Source organism: Mesoplodon bidens, assembly GCF_964165515.1.
Source record: "Mesoplodon bidens genome assembly, chromosome: 7".
Lineage (NCBI taxonomy): Eukaryota > Metazoa > Chordata > Mammalia > Artiodactyla > Ziphiidae > Mesoplodon > Mesoplodon bidens.
In genome coordinates this window covers 115,748,751-115,763,025 of record NC_138164.1, presented here as the reverse complement: position 1 = coordinate 115,763,025, position 14,275 = coordinate 115,748,751, and the positions used below count along the sequence as shown (strand labels likewise).

At 64.7% G+C, this 14,275-nt stretch overlaps 1 protein-coding gene across 1 annotated transcript in view; it reads left to right on the top strand.

Annotated features, from left to right (window-relative positions):
* The first annotated feature begins 5,949 nt into the window (after window positions 1-5,949).
* MUC5B (mucin 5B, oligomeric mucus/gel-forming) overlaps window positions 5,950-14,275 on the top strand; it is a 35,189-nt gene continuing 26,863 nt past the window's right edge. Inside the window, exons 1-12 of the mRNA XM_081240760.1 lie at window positions 5,950-8,962; window positions 9,084-9,174; window positions 9,395-9,501; window positions 10,215-10,416; window positions 10,855-10,980; window positions 11,109-11,226; window positions 11,329-11,467; window positions 11,765-11,875; window positions 11,976-12,045; window positions 12,418-12,555; window positions 12,916-13,080; window positions 13,449-13,543. Of these exons, the coding sequence (XP_081096886.1) occupies window positions 8,327-8,962; window positions 9,084-9,174; window positions 9,395-9,501; window positions 10,215-10,416; window positions 10,855-10,980; window positions 11,109-11,226; window positions 11,329-11,467; window positions 11,765-11,875; window positions 11,976-12,045; window positions 12,418-12,555; window positions 12,916-13,080; window positions 13,449-13,543 (1,998 nt within the window). The 5' untranslated portion in view covers window positions 5,950-8,326. The remainder of the gene's footprint in view (window positions 8,963-9,083; window positions 9,175-9,394; window positions 9,502-10,214; window positions 10,417-10,854; window positions 10,981-11,108; window positions 11,227-11,328; window positions 11,468-11,764; window positions 11,876-11,975; window positions 12,046-12,417; window positions 12,556-12,915; window positions 13,081-13,448; window positions 13,544-14,275) is intronic.

The following is a 14,275-nucleotide window of genomic DNA, read 5'->3' as shown; positions in this document are numbered from 1 at the left end:
ATGTGGCTATTATTAAAAAAGAGGGGATCTAAAGTACTGGCAAGGAAGTGGAAAAACTGGAAACTCTGTGCACTGTTGCTGGGAACATAAAATGCTTCTGCTGTTTGGTGATTCCTCAAAAAGTTAAACATAGATTTATGATATGATCTAGCGATTCTACTCCTAGGTATGTACCCCAAAGAATTGAAAGCAGGGACGCAGATATTTACACCGTCATGTTGATGATGTCACAGCCTTATTCACAATAGCCAAAAGGTGAAAACAACCTAAATGTCCATCAAAGGATGAATGGATAAACAAAACGTAGTATATTCATACAATGGAGTATTATTCAGCCTTAAAAAAAGGAAATTCTGACACAGGCTACCATGTGGATGAACCTTACAGACACTGTGCAGAGTGAATAATCCAGTCACAAGAGAACAAACACCGTATGATTCCACTTACACGAGGACCTAGAATAGTCAAATTCACAGAGACAGAAAGTAGGAAGGACTGGGCCAGGACCTGGGGGAGGGGAGGGGGGCGGGAGAGTTGTTTAATGGGTAGAGTCTCTTTGGGATGATAAAAAAAGTTCTAGAGATGATAGTGGTGATGGTTGCACAACACCGTGGATGTACTTAATGCCAGTTAATGTACACTTAAAATGGTAAATTTTAAGTTATATACATTTCTCTACACAGATCAAAAAAAAAATTCCCTATGGTTTCCCTGCTTTAAATGCTCCAGTAAACTGTACCCCCCAAATTCAAAGTAAACCCTGACTCCTCCCCTGGTCCAGCCTTGCCCACGCCACAGTCAGCTCCCCTCTTGCAGGTGCGCCAGTACCAGCCGCACCAGGTGCCTTCAGACCCTCCAAGGAGCCATGTTGATCCCTGCCCCAGGCCCTTTGCACCTGCTGTTCCCTAATTTGCTAAAGGCTGCCTCTTCCCCTTCCTTCAGCTCAATGTCACCCTAGCCCCACAGCGAGCTTTGGTTCCTTCAAAGCTCTCACTGCTCCCTTATATGGCCAGTGAGCTGTGAGCTCCAAAGGGGACCTCTCTTCTCCTTGGCCACATCAAATCCCCAGGGCTTGGGGCTCATCAGAATTTGCTAGAGGCAGAAAGGAAGGAGGGAAGGAGGGTGAGAGGGAGGGAGAGAGGAAACGGGCAAGGAAAGGGGTTGTGTGAAGACCAGGAAATAGAAGAAGATGCTGGGTGGGGGTGGGGGGTCTTGGTCTTCACACAGGGTAGGGGCTTCCTGGGGGAGGGTCTCCACATTCTTGCAGCCCTGGGGCAGGTTTAGGGGAGTGGGCGCAGCCTTTCTCACCGTGGTGGCCGCTCTGGGAACGAGGATGCCCCGGTGGAGCCTGATCCCCCCTCCCCCACACTCCCCGGGGAATGGACCAGGGCGGGGGGCACCCCATCTGCCAAGTGGAGGTTTCCACTCCCCGCAGAGACAGCAGGTGCAGAAGGCCTGCATCCCCAGACAGCCAGGGGCCGGGCTCTGAGCAGGCCTAGAGCCAGCCAGGCCTCTGACGCCCCCAGGGCCATACCTCGTACTCCTGGACCCTCCATGGTGTCCAGTGTGGAGCTGGGCAAACAGCCAGCACTCAATAAATGCCTGAGGCTTGATGCACCCCAGTGCCCATGGACCTGACTCCGCACTGCTGTGGTGAGAGGCCGGTGGGCAGGGAGGGGTGAGCTGAGAAGGGCACCCAACGCTCCGTGATGACTCCTCCAGGGGCTTCCAACAGGGCCGAGGAACTGGCCAGGGCAGCCCAGCTCCGGGCTCTGTGTGTGGGGGGTCTTTTCTGGGGGGTGGGACCACGTCCGCCTGTGGGCTCTGCAGGCTGAGCGCGGGACAGGGTGCGGCCCAGGCGGGGCAGGTCCCTGGCACGTCCCTGCGGCCTCCCCAAGCCCCAGGAGGCCTGGCCTGGGCTCTCCTTCCCAGCAGCCTTGTGCTGCGCTTCCTTCTTCTTCTGTCCTCGGCTCTCTCAACTGTGAAGACGTACACTCACTGAGCAAACAGGCTGGGCTTGGCGTCCACATCCGGGATGTCTCAATCCTGCGACCCTGGCGGCCCCCACGGCCAGCCCTGCCCGAGGATGGTGCTCCGGGGGGGAAAGGGCAGCGTCGGGCCACGGCACAGCCGTCCTCCCCCTCAGTCTTCCGGGGCATTGACTGAGTGCCTACTGTGTGCCAGCTGTGAACAGATGGGCCAGGCCCCTGCCACATGGAGTGCTCCTTCCAGGGTGCTGGTGGTGGTGGGGGGCAGACGATAACCTTGAAGCTTGAAGAGATAACGTCCTCGAGGGCCGAGGCGCCCAGGCTGCTCACACGTGGTGCTGGGGGGTGCGGAGCGAGGGGCCGACCTTCACGGGGACTGGGGCTGGCGGGGCCCCTCTGATGGCTGTGTGGTGCTGGCCACCCAGGGCGGGCGGAGGGATGTACCAGCCTTGAAGGCGCCCAGCTCGGCTCTGGACCAGGGGCACAGATGGAGAGCTGAGCCTTCGGGGAGTGGGGGGAAGGCGGGCACGGGGGCTCAGCCTGGGGGGCCAGGTTCCCTGCTTCCTTCCTTCCTTCAGGTGGAGTCAGGGGTCCGGGCTGTGTGCACTCCCCACCCACATGAGGCACCAGGTGCCACAGCCTCGAGCACCAGCCGTTGGCCTGGAGCAAGGGCAGGAAGGCCAGGCACAGGCACAGCCTGAGAGCTCGGGAGGGCGGGGGATAAGAAGGTGGAGGGAGGGGTTCCAGCGCACCCTCCAGGCCTGTTCTGCAAGGGGCCCCACCCAGCCCTCCCCCAGAGGCCCCTCCAGCTGTGCCCTCTGCAGAGGGGACAACTGGGTTGGCTGTGAAAGAGAACTCTGGAGATCACGAACCCCAGCCCGGGAGGTGACACTGAGGATGGGGGAGGAGCAGCTGGAGGGCAGCCTGAGCGCCTGCCCTGGGGTCCCAGAAGCGGGCAGTGAGTGGGGTCTGAGCCCAAGCTGAGACCCAGGGCCCAGGTCCGCAGGAGCCCCCATGCTGCTGCCAGTGCCGGAAACGCCCCAAAGACACCAGGAACCAAAAGGAGACGCAGGACCTGTGGGGCCATTGGCCAAGCTGGGGGGATGACGTCGGTAAAAGACGTTCATTTTCCCTTTGCCCCAGAAATTCCACTTCAGTGGACTTATCAGAAAAACAAAGGCGGAGGGCAGGGCTGGGGGGAGTGGGTACCAGGTGCTCCGGGCTTGTTAACCACGAAAGCCTGGAAGCTGCCGACCGCCCAGCTGACGGATCACAGCCCGGTCCTGTGCACCCCGCCCCCCAGCCGTCCTGTGCTCAGACACAGCAGGTTTGGGGTGAGGACGCCCAGTAGCCAGAGGAGGGAATGGGGGGAGGAGGAGTGTGGCTGGGGGGCTGCACTGACCAGGGCCCCCCCCAAACCTGCCATACCCGTCGGGGGAGCAGGCCTTCTTGGCTCCCGCTTGGGGCAGGTACTGGGGTTTAGAGATCCCCGGTCCCCCGGTGTCCCCTGTCAGCCCTGCGGGGGCCCCCGGGGGCACATCACTGTGTACATGGGTCCCTGTTCAGACTGCCGTTGGCTGGGGACCCCAGGTGGGTCTGGGATCCCTCTGTGCCCCTTCCCTGGGGTTAACCAGCCGGCCTTGGGCATGAGGCGAGGGTCAAACAGGACCCAGGCTGGGAGCCCCTGGCCCTGCCTTGGCCAGTCCCGGCGTGCGTGCCGGCCGGGGCGTCCATCCTCAGGGCCTCGGTTTCCCCTTGAGTTTGACCTTGGTGACAGAGAGGAGCCCAGAGGCCTGGCAGGGTCCTGCTGGCACAGCTGGGAGCTCTGGGACCCCCAGGAGCCTGCAGACCGGTACCCCCCTCCATACACGGCATGCGCACCCCGCAGTGAGCAGGAGCCCCGTCCCCACCCCCGCCAGGCTGAGCGATGGCCTCGCAGCCCCCCTGCTCACCCCTTGGGGACGGGGGTGGTGAGCACCTCTGGGCAGCTCCCCAACGGCCGCCTCTTCCCCTCCAATCCCCCTTGACCGCCTCAGCCAGGCTCCCGGGAGGTGCTGCCCCGGGGTCGGAGCCCGCCTGCTGCCCACACACTGCACCCCACCCCAGCCCCATCCTAGCGAGGGCGCGGGGCTGCAGCAAGGCGGGACCCAGGCAGGCCGAGGCGGCCCTGCTTTGTGGGGGCTTTGCCAGCACCACCCTCCGGCTCCATCCACGCTTCCTCTCCTGACTCTCAGAAGCGGCTGGCTGGGGCGTGGGGGAGGGGTCCTGCACCTCTGGGGCCCAGAGCCGCAGATCCTTCCTCCTCTAGGCTCTTGTGTGCCACAGCCCCTCCCCAAGAGCAAACATACGTGGCTGCCGTGGGGAGGAGGACAGCACCCTGCGTGGCCCAGGAGCTGGGCACGGGGCCAAGCCTTCCTGTTATATAAGCCCCAGGGCCCCCAGGGCAGCGAGCATCGTGCCCCACTCCCTCCTCGCCACCTGCCCACCGCCGTGCCGGCCCTCAGGATGGGTGCCCAGAGCGGGTGCCGGGCCCTGGCGTGGGCCCTCGTGGTCCTGCCCTTGGTGCAGAAGGCAGGTAAGGCCTAAGCCCCTGACTCCATCTCGTCGGCCCCCGCAGGGCACAGCGTGTCCTCCGTGGGGCCCTGCATGCCCCAGACTCCAGGCCCCCCCGAGGGCGCCCAGCCTGCGTTGGGAGAAGTTAGGTCCCCCTGGGGAAACTGAGGGTCTCAGCCTCCGGGATGGGACGGGGGGGTGCTGTGGGTGAGGAGCCTGGGCTGGGGGTTCTCTCTGGTTCCCGTGAGGCCCCCAGAGCAGAGCGGGCAGGAGACGGCACAGGTGCCTGATGGCAGGGGGAGCAGCAGGGTTGCATCTTCCACACTCCGCCCTCCAGGGCTGGCCCGGGGTCACGGCCGTCACGGCAGCCCCGCCCGAACGCTGGCCCTGCTCCTGGAGCCGTAACTGCCCTGCGGCCTTGCTCATCCTCCTCACCTGACTGCCGCCTGTCTGGCCCTGTGGCACTCCAAGCCAGGGAAGCACCGTGAGCCCTAACACTTACTGTCAACACGAAAGATGCTGCCTGGGGCAGCCGGTGACACCCAGCGGGGCTGGCCTGGAGCCCTGGCCGCCGGGGGCCACACCTCCCATCCCCGGGCCCCACGGACTGCTCCTGCAGCCCCTCTATGGCACCTCACCCCAAGCTCGGGGGTCTGGGCAGGTGGGCACCAGCCCGAGGCTCTCTCCATCTGTGAAAGGGAGGTGGTGAAGGGGAGGGGGTTGTCTCCCAGAGCCCCTGTCCCAAGCTGCCTTCCTTGGAGGGTGAGCTGGGCTGGGTGCGGGGGCATTTCCATAGGAGCTCCCAGTGGGTGTCCCGCACGGTTTGGGTGGCCGGCCAGCCTGCCTGGCCCAGCCGTGGACCCGCTCAGCCCCGGGCCAGCAGACCCGCCGTCAGCCCACTCCCCCTCCTCTGGCTGGGGGCAAATCCCTGAGATGGGTCTGTGCTCCTGTCAGAAGGAGACGCGTGCCGTGGCGGGCGTGGGCCGGGAGACGGAGCAGTGAGCAGCGGCTTGAAGCAAGACCTTAGTTCCCTGCCCAGGAAGTGGACCTGGGTAGCCTGGATGAAAACCAGGAATCTTAGCCGCTAGTCCACCAGAGGCTCAAGGCTAGAAGCAAGGTTCCCCTGGCCCTTGCCCCCACTGAAAAATGCATTTCTCAAGGAGGCGAAAACTGTAAAAACAGGTACAAAGTATATTACTAGAGACACAGCACAAGCCGTGGGAGAGCTCACAGAGAAACAGCTTGTTTAGTTAAGAAGCAGGGCAGAGATGCCCTGATCCTAACCGCCCCCTCCCCCAGAGAGAAAGGGCGTGGGCGCCCCCCCAATGAGGAGGAGCCCAGGAAAGAGGCCCTGAAGTCATTCATACAGGGCAGTTCTTCTGGGTCTTTGTTTACCTCTGGCCAATTATCCGGTTTCCCTTTCCACACCCTGAACCGCCCTAGGACCCTCCCCAACATGCGTGCGCAACATTTAGCCAAGATGGATCCCAGCCCGGAGGCCTATGGGAGGCCTTGGCATTACCTATTAGGGGGTGGCGCCCCCTCCTTTTTGACCCCCAAGGAGCCTTTCTGCGTGTGTGCAGCGTCTCCCTTGCCCCAGGGACGGGAAATATGTGACCTCTTGTGACCCTCAAACAAGGGTCAGCCCCTCTCTGTCCCTGCCATGACTGTTATCTTAAAGCGTCCACCAGAAACAAAGTAAAGCTATTTACCCTGTTCCTGTTGTTATTTCCATCTCCAAGTGCAGAGGGGAGGCTGGTTGTAAATATCTAGCCTGGAGCCCACCTGCCTCCTGCCTCGGGAAATGTAAACAGGAGGCTGACTGTAAATGTCTAGCTTGAAGCCTATCTATCTCCTGCCTCAAATGGGTGTCCCCTGGGCTGGAGCCCCCTTATGGGTGGGTGAGGTTGGGCCCTGTGTGTGGGGGGGTTTCCATCAGGGGGATGTGCACCCAGACCGCAGCGTGATGGGGAGGTCAGCAGTGGGCACTTCCCTGGCCAAGCACTGGACCCAGGGTCACTGGGCGGTCACCTGGCCCAAGGAGGGTGTGCCATGTGAGCCTGTCCGTGTGAAACCCCTGATTTCTCGACCATGGGGTGGGTACAACAGCGGGCACATGCGGGAAGGGCCGCAGGTCTGGGGTCAGGGTGGACAGGGGAGCAGCCACGCTTCTGGGAAACGCAGTCCACTAGGGCCCTTAAGAGGAAAGAGAAATTCCAGGCCAGTCCCTGTGGTTCCCATGTCGGTGTCCCTGACGGGAAAGTCGCACAGGGAGTGGAGGCTGGCATGGTAGCTGCGGAGCCGAGCCCCAGCGCCCCCGGGGACGTGGGGACCCCTCTGGGGCTGCCCCTCCCACTCCCGAAGAGGCGCAGGCTTGGGCCGAGCATGGAGAACCCCACAGACGTGACGAAGGAATTCGGAGGTGCCAGCCCGAGAAAAGGGTGCCCCAGCCTGAGCCTGGGACAGAGGGGCCTGGAGGGGGGCACAGTCCTGTCCATCAAGATTGTGGGGGCACCTGGACACTGGAGGGCTGTGCCTGGTGGCGGGGGACACACAGGTGACCTGGGGAGCCGTGCCAGCACCAGGGCCCCCAGGCCTCCCACCTGCCACGGCTGGTAGTTCTAAGGTGGAGCTGGCTCTGGTCTTGGGTTTCTGCTAAGTCACGCCCAGGAGCCTCCCCAGCCGTGTGTGTCCTTCTCCCCAACAAAGCCAGGCTTTGTCCTTCTCTGAGGGGTGTGTGGATGGGGCCAAACGCTCTCCCTGGGATGACCTGGGGTCAGTGAGGCCAACAGCTTTTCCTGATTCCATTCTACCCTGAGCCACAGTGAGATGCGGTGCAGACGGGGAGGGCGGGTCAGCTCCCTGCCGAAGCTCCCATCCCGGCATCGGGTGCTGTTCTCATGGCCACCATCCTGCAGCCCTTGGAGACCAAGGGACAGGTGGCTGATGTCAGGCTTCTCATGGACTCCGGTTCCCTTTTCCCACAGAGACCCAGGGCAGCATGGAACAGAGCTGGGCGAGTCAGGAGGCTACCATGAACGGTGAGAGGGTGGACGGTGGTAGGAAGGGCCCCACACGGAGCCGGCAGGGGATCTGGGCAGGGGTGGGGGGTGGACCCTTTGCCACATTAGCTACGTGTCACATAAAGACCCTCCCGGATCCCATCTGCCCACAGGACGGGACAGCAGAGGTGGCCTAAGAAAACAAAGGCACCGAGCAGACAGGCTCAAACGCTCACATGCACTCACACATGTGTGCACACACATGTTCACACACACACGTCTGTGCTTACACGAATGCCCACCCACTCACTCGCAGGTGTGGACACACTCACATGCTCACACACACACACAACTGGGGAAACACACAGACCTGGGCAGGAGCGGGTCCTGGGCAGATAGGTAGGGTCCTGGAGGGGACAGCGTTAGTCCTGGGCTCCCTCGGCTGGGTCAGGGTTGGCCTGCGGCTCCCTGCTGCCCCAGGGTAGCCAGTGAGGAGGACGGGGGTCCTGGGAAGGGGTGTCCTGGCTGGTCCCTTCCCGGCCATGTTCGGGTGTAACCCGGCTCCCTCTGCAGCCCAGCGTGTGACCTTCATCCCACAAGTCACTGGCTTCCCCACCATGAGCTGTAAGTGGTCGCCGCCCACTGCCCACGGGGGCAGGGGTGTTTGCCAGCCTCAGGGGGTGGTCACAGACCTGGGGATAAAGCCGGGACAGAGTGGGCAGCCGGGAAGCTGGAGCTTGGCTGGAGCCGGGCCTTGGGCGTGGCTGGGAGCCATTCCTGTAGATGGTTCTGCTGGGGGCTGACCCGGGTGCTGGTGTCAGGGGAATGGGAGAATCCGGAGCAGAGGGGAGTGAGGAAGGGGGCGGCGGCTCCCCAGCCGGAAACCGGGGGCCTGGTCCCAGGGAAGGCTGCCCTCCCCCACCGCGCACTCCCCACAGCCCTGAACACGGCGCACCGCGGGCGGGTGTGCAGCACATGGGGCGACTTCCATTACAAGACCTTCGACGGCGACGTCTTCCGCTTTCCCGGGCTGTGCAACTACGTCTTCTCCACGCACTGCGGTGCCGCCTACGAGGACTTCAACCTCCAGCTCCGTCGCGGCCTGGTGGGCTCCAGGCCCACAGTCACCCACATCATCCTCAAGATGCAGGGGCTGGTGCTGGAGGTCTCCAATGGGTCCATCCTGGTCAACGGGAGGCGGTGAGCCTGCCCGGGCGTGGAGGGGCCAGGCTCCAGGGTGGGCTGGGCTCAGAGCTGGCGGGGAGGGCGCTGGACCCGTGGGAGCACCGAACTTTCTGCCCCAGGGAGAAGCTGCCCTACAGCCGCGCCGGCCTCCTGGTGGAGGAGAGCAGTGCCTATGTCAAGGTCAACATCCGGCTGATGCTGACCTTTATGTGGAACGGAGAGGACAGCGCCCTGGTGAGGCTGCCCACCCCGACGCCCTCCCCACCCAGGGGGAGCCCTGCGGGAGCTGGGTGGATGGGGGCTGGGGGCCCTGCCGGGCCCGCAGAAGCTGGAGCTGCCCCTCCCCCGCCCCCAGCTGGAGCTGGACCCCAGGTATGCCAACCAGACCTGCGGCCTGTGCGGAGACTTCAACGGGCTCCCGGCCATTAACGAGTTCCATGCCCACAGTGAGTGCACAGCAGGTGGCCGAGCCCAGGCTGTAGGGTCCCAGGGAGGCTGGGGGCGCAGGGTGGGGGCCTCGCCGGGGCACTGGGCAGGGAGCAAATCGGGGGGTGGCAACGCTTCCAGTGATGCCCCAGAGGGAAGCTTCGGGGGTCCTGAACATGGGTGGGAGCTCTGCCCCCAGCGCCCCTCCGGGCCCCTGCATGGAGTGCCTCCTCTCTGCAGATGCCAGGCTGACCCCTCTACAGTTTGGGAATCTGCAGAAGCTGGACGGGCCCACGGAGCAGTGCCAGGACCCCCTGCCCTCCCCAGCTGACAACTGCACAGATAGGGTGAGTGCCTGACCGCAGCCCCTGCAAATACTTGCCCCCCCAAACACAGTCTCACCAAGAGGGGGGCACTCAGGAAGCCCAGAGCAAAAGCCCCTCCGATGCGCTGGGAGGACCCCACCTTTGGAAGTGGCCTAGCAGCTCCAGGATCCCCGAAACCAGCAGAATCCGCGAGCCTTAAATGAGGACCTGAAGCTAGTCAGGGGTGGGGGCTAAACAAGGGGGACGGTCTCGGCACTGACCCTGCCGGGGCTGACGGTGGGCGCCTCCGCCTCCCCCTTCTCTGAGCCGCCTCCAGCATGGGGTCTGCACCCATCTTGGGCATGCGCGCCGTGGGCAGGTGTGTCCTGGAGCCCGGGGTGGGCGCAGGGAGTCCAGGGTCGTGGGTCACCAAGCAGAGCTCCGCACAGAGCAGTAGCAAGCTCTCAGTAGCTGAGCAGAAGGATGGGTGGATGGGTGGATGGCTGGCCGGCTGGCTGGAGGGATGGATGGATGGATATGTGGATGGACAGATGGACAGAGGAATGGAAGGATAGATGGGTGGATGGAGGGAGGGAGGATGAGAAGATGGATGCGTGACGGATGACGGGCAAGCAGGTGGCTGGCTGGCTGGAACCTCAGGGGAAGGGGGCTTCCTGGCCTGGGGAAGGGCTGCAGGGTTGGGGTCCCCACTGATACCGCACAGAGGACAGAGCGTCCAGCCTCTGTCTCACCAGGAGGACATCTGTCGCCACACCCTGCTGGGCCCAGCCTTTGCTCCGTGCCACAGGCTGGTGGATGCCGAGGTGTACGTGGCCACCTGCACCCAGGACCTGTGCCGCTGCCCCACCTGCCCATGTGCCACCTTCGCGGAGTACTCTCGCCAGTGTGCCCACGCTGGGGGACAGCCGCAGAGCTGGAGGGGCCCTGACCTCTGCCGTGAGTGCCCCCATGCACTGGGGAGGAGCCCAAGGCCCTGCACCCACACCGGGTCCCTGGGGAGAGTGTGAGGGAGGTGACCCTCAGGCAGGACACCTGGCACCTGGCTGGGGATCTGGGCAGGTGGAGCCCCTCGGGGGGCCCATGGCGAGAGGATGGGCAGGAGATCAGAGGGGAATATGAAAGGCCTGCGGGCCCCCGGGGACCCAGAGGGAGGACCTGGCTTGGGCGCACTGAGCCAGGCTCACCCCTGAACCCAGGTGGGGGCGGGGGCGCTGCCCCCGGAGGCTCGGGGCCCCACGCTCCTCTCCCCTCCCGCCTCACTCAGAAGATGGCTAGACGGGGCAAGAGGCGCCCCTTTGGGGACCCCTGGTGGCACACGGAAGGCGGGAGCAGGGTGGCTTCCTGGGGCCAAGCCCTGTGTCCTCCTCCCCACAGCCCAGACGTGTCCCCTGAACATGCAATACCAGGAGTGCGGCTCACCCTGCGTGGACACCTGCTCCAACCCTGAGCGCTCCCAGCTCTGCGAGGACCACTGCGTTGACGGCTGCTTCTGCCCCCCAGGCAGGTCCTCGGGGCCCTTGGGGACCGCCCCCCACCTGGGCCTTTGCCCCCATCTGGTCACTGTGTTTCCAACGTCTGAGCCCAGCCTCCGCTGACTGCTTGTGTCCCCCCACCCCGCTGCTCCCCAGGCACGGTGCTGGACGACGTCACCCACTCGGGCTGCCTGCCCCTGCGGCAGTGCCCCTGTACGCACGGCGGCCGCCCCTACGCCCCGGGGGCCTCCTTCAACACCAGCTGCAGCTCCTGGTAGGTCCCCCGGCCGGCCCTGCCCCTGCCCTGCCCCTGCCCCACATGGGGCTCACCTACCCCTCACCATGGCCCCTCTGTCACGGCCACCCCCCCACCCAGCACCTGCTCCGGGGGACTATGGCAGTGCCAGGACCTCCCATGCCCGGGCACCTGCTCCGTCCAGGGCGGGTCCCACATCTCCACCTATGATGAGAAACTCTACGACGTGCACGGGGACTGCAGCTATGTTCTAACCAAGGTGAGCCCCCCCTGCTGGGCCCTCCCGGGACCCTCCGTCCTCCTCCGCCCCAGGAAGGGTTCCATGACGGCCATCCGAGCGGTGAAGTCCCCTGGGGTTCCATTCTGAGAGGAAGCTCACACTCATGGGGGCCAAGGGGCTCCCAGGTCTGGACAAGCTGCCCAGAGGTGACCAGGTGCCAGAGGCCCCCGACCCTGCAGGGGCTTCCTGGGCACAGGGCACCACACACACACAGCCCCTCCCTGCCCGGGTTGGGGGCTGGCCGACCCAGGACACGGGCGGGCTCTGTCCCGTCAGATATGTGCAGGCAACGCCCTCACTGTGCTGGCCGAGCTGCGGAAATGCGGCCTGACGGACAACGAGAACTGCCTCAGAACAGTGATGCTGAGCTTGAACGGAGGGGACACGGTGAGGGCCCGGCTGCGAGGGGGCGGTGGCAGCGGCCCTCTGCGGGCTGGCCGGCCGGGCTCCACCCCACGCTGACCGCGGCCCCGCCTCCTCTCGCCAGACCATCCAGATCCAGGCCAAAGGCGGGGTGTTCGTGAACTCCATCTACACGCAGCTGCCCGTGTCAGTGGGTATGTGGCCCCCAGGGAACGGGCCCTGCGGCGGCCAGGTGGGACCTCTAGGTGGCGGCACCGAGCCAGCAGAGTCCCTCGCTAGTTCTTTGTAGCCTTGGGAGTCCCGGAAAGGCCCAGGGCTGGGTTCCCACCTGCAAGGTGGGGCTGTCACGGGCCTCATCTGTGACTCTGGGGACCCGTGTGGCGCACACTCGGTGCCTGGCCTCATGGTAGCGTCAGTGGTCACGGCCCAAGCACACATGTGAATTCCCGCCCAGCTCCCGGGCCCTGGAGGGGAGGCCGGGGTTCCTGCCGGGCAGCCCCCGGAGCCCTCGGCTCAGGCTCGGCTGGTCAGCACGGCGGCCTCTGACCGTCCCCCCCAACCCGCAGCCAACATCACCGTCTTCAGGCCGTCATCCTTCTTCATCCTGGTGCAGACGGGCCTCGGGCTGCAGCTGCAGGTGCAGCTGGTGCCCCTCATGCAGGTGTTCCTCAGGCTGGACCCCTCCTACCAGGGCCAGATGTGTGGTGAGGCCAGCGGTGGGCTTGGGGGGCCGGGGGCGGGGCAGTGGGGGGGGGAGCAGGGGCTGGGCAGTCAGGCCAGAGGTGGGGACTGGGGAGTCAGCAGCTCCCCGGGCGCAACAGGGACCCCGGCACGGGAAGGCGGCCCGGGAGGATGGAGAGCAGGGCACGCTGCCCTCACAGCGGGCTCCATGTGGGGGCTACCCGCCCCCACACCAAGGCTCATCTGCAGATGGTTTTGGAACAAACATCCTGGGATGGGGCTCTCCGGCAGGGCCACGGTGTGGTGGTGCCTGTAGGACCCGCAGGCGCCCGGGAGCCTGGGCCGAGCTGGGCGGCCCGCTGATGCCCAACCCCCGCCCCCAGGCCTGTGCGGGAACTTCAACCAGAACCAGGCCGATGACTTCCGGACCATCAGCGGCGTGGTGGAGGGCACGGCCGCCGCCTTCGCCAACACCTGGAAGACCCAGGCCGCCTGCCCCAACGTCAAGAACAGCTTTGAGGACCCCTGCTCCCTCAGCGTGGAGAATGGTACCCTCAGCCTGGGGGTGGGGGGGGCCTCGGGTTACCCTGCGGCCGGGCCTGGGAGCTGCCCGTCTGTCTCACCTGGGCTCCGGGGCAGCCGGGGCTGGGGGTGAGCAGGGCGGGGTGCGGGGTCACCGACAGGCTGCAGGCCCGCCCCCGGGGAGGCGCCCGCTGCCCTGTGAGCAGGGCCCACGTGGCGCGGCTGGCGAGCCCCCAGTTCCAGTTCGGTTTCCTCAGCGGAGGGGCCCCCACAGGGCCTGCATATGCCGAGAAGAGGCTGGGAGGGTGGGCAGGTGCAGGGGAGGAGGTGTGGGAGGAACGCCAGTGACCTCTGAGCTGTGCCCACGACGGTCCGCCGTGCCTGCCCTCCCCAGAGAACTACGCCAAGCACTGGTGCTCCCTGCTGACCGACCCTGCCGGGGCCTTCTCGTCCTGCCACTCTGTCATCAACCCTGGGCCCTTCCACTCGGTGAGACCCCCGGCCAGCCCCTGGGTGGGGTGGGGTGCTGGGGGCAGGACATGCCCCGCTCCAGGCTCCCTCTCTCAGCACCGCCCTCACCTCCGTGGCCGAGGGTCATCCCACTCTAGGGACATGGCCACTGCTGGTGTGTTCGTTGCCTGGGGTGGCCATAACAAAGGGCCACAGACTGGGGGTGCTGACAGCCGGAAGCATCTACCCACTGCCCAGGTCCTGGGGCCAGAAGGTTAAAATTACAGTGCTGGCAGGGTCCCCAGGGGGTCCTTCCTGCCTCTCCAGCTTCTGGGGGCCACGAGGCTGCATCACCCCAGCCTCTGCCTCGTGGCCTCCTCCTTGCATGTCTGGGTCCAAAGCTCTCCCATAAGGACACCAGGTGTGTTGGTCCAGGCCCACCCTAATGACTTCACCCTAACTTCGTCACATCTGCAAAGACCCCGTTTCCAGCAGGGCCATGTTCACAGGCCCTGGGGTCCTGACATGGACACATCCTTTGGGGGGACAGAACTCGACCCGACAGTTGGCTCACAGGCCGCTTCTCTGGAAGCCAAAGCCCTAACACGCATGTGACTCCAGCCCCTGGGAGTGCGTGTCCACAGCTGGAAGACCCAGGCCCGCTTTGGGGGCTGCACCCCCTGCCAGCACCCTCCCATCCAACTCACCTCCAGACATCTCCTGCCTTCAGTCTCCCCCCACATGCAGCTCAGCCCGTGAGGGATCTAGAAC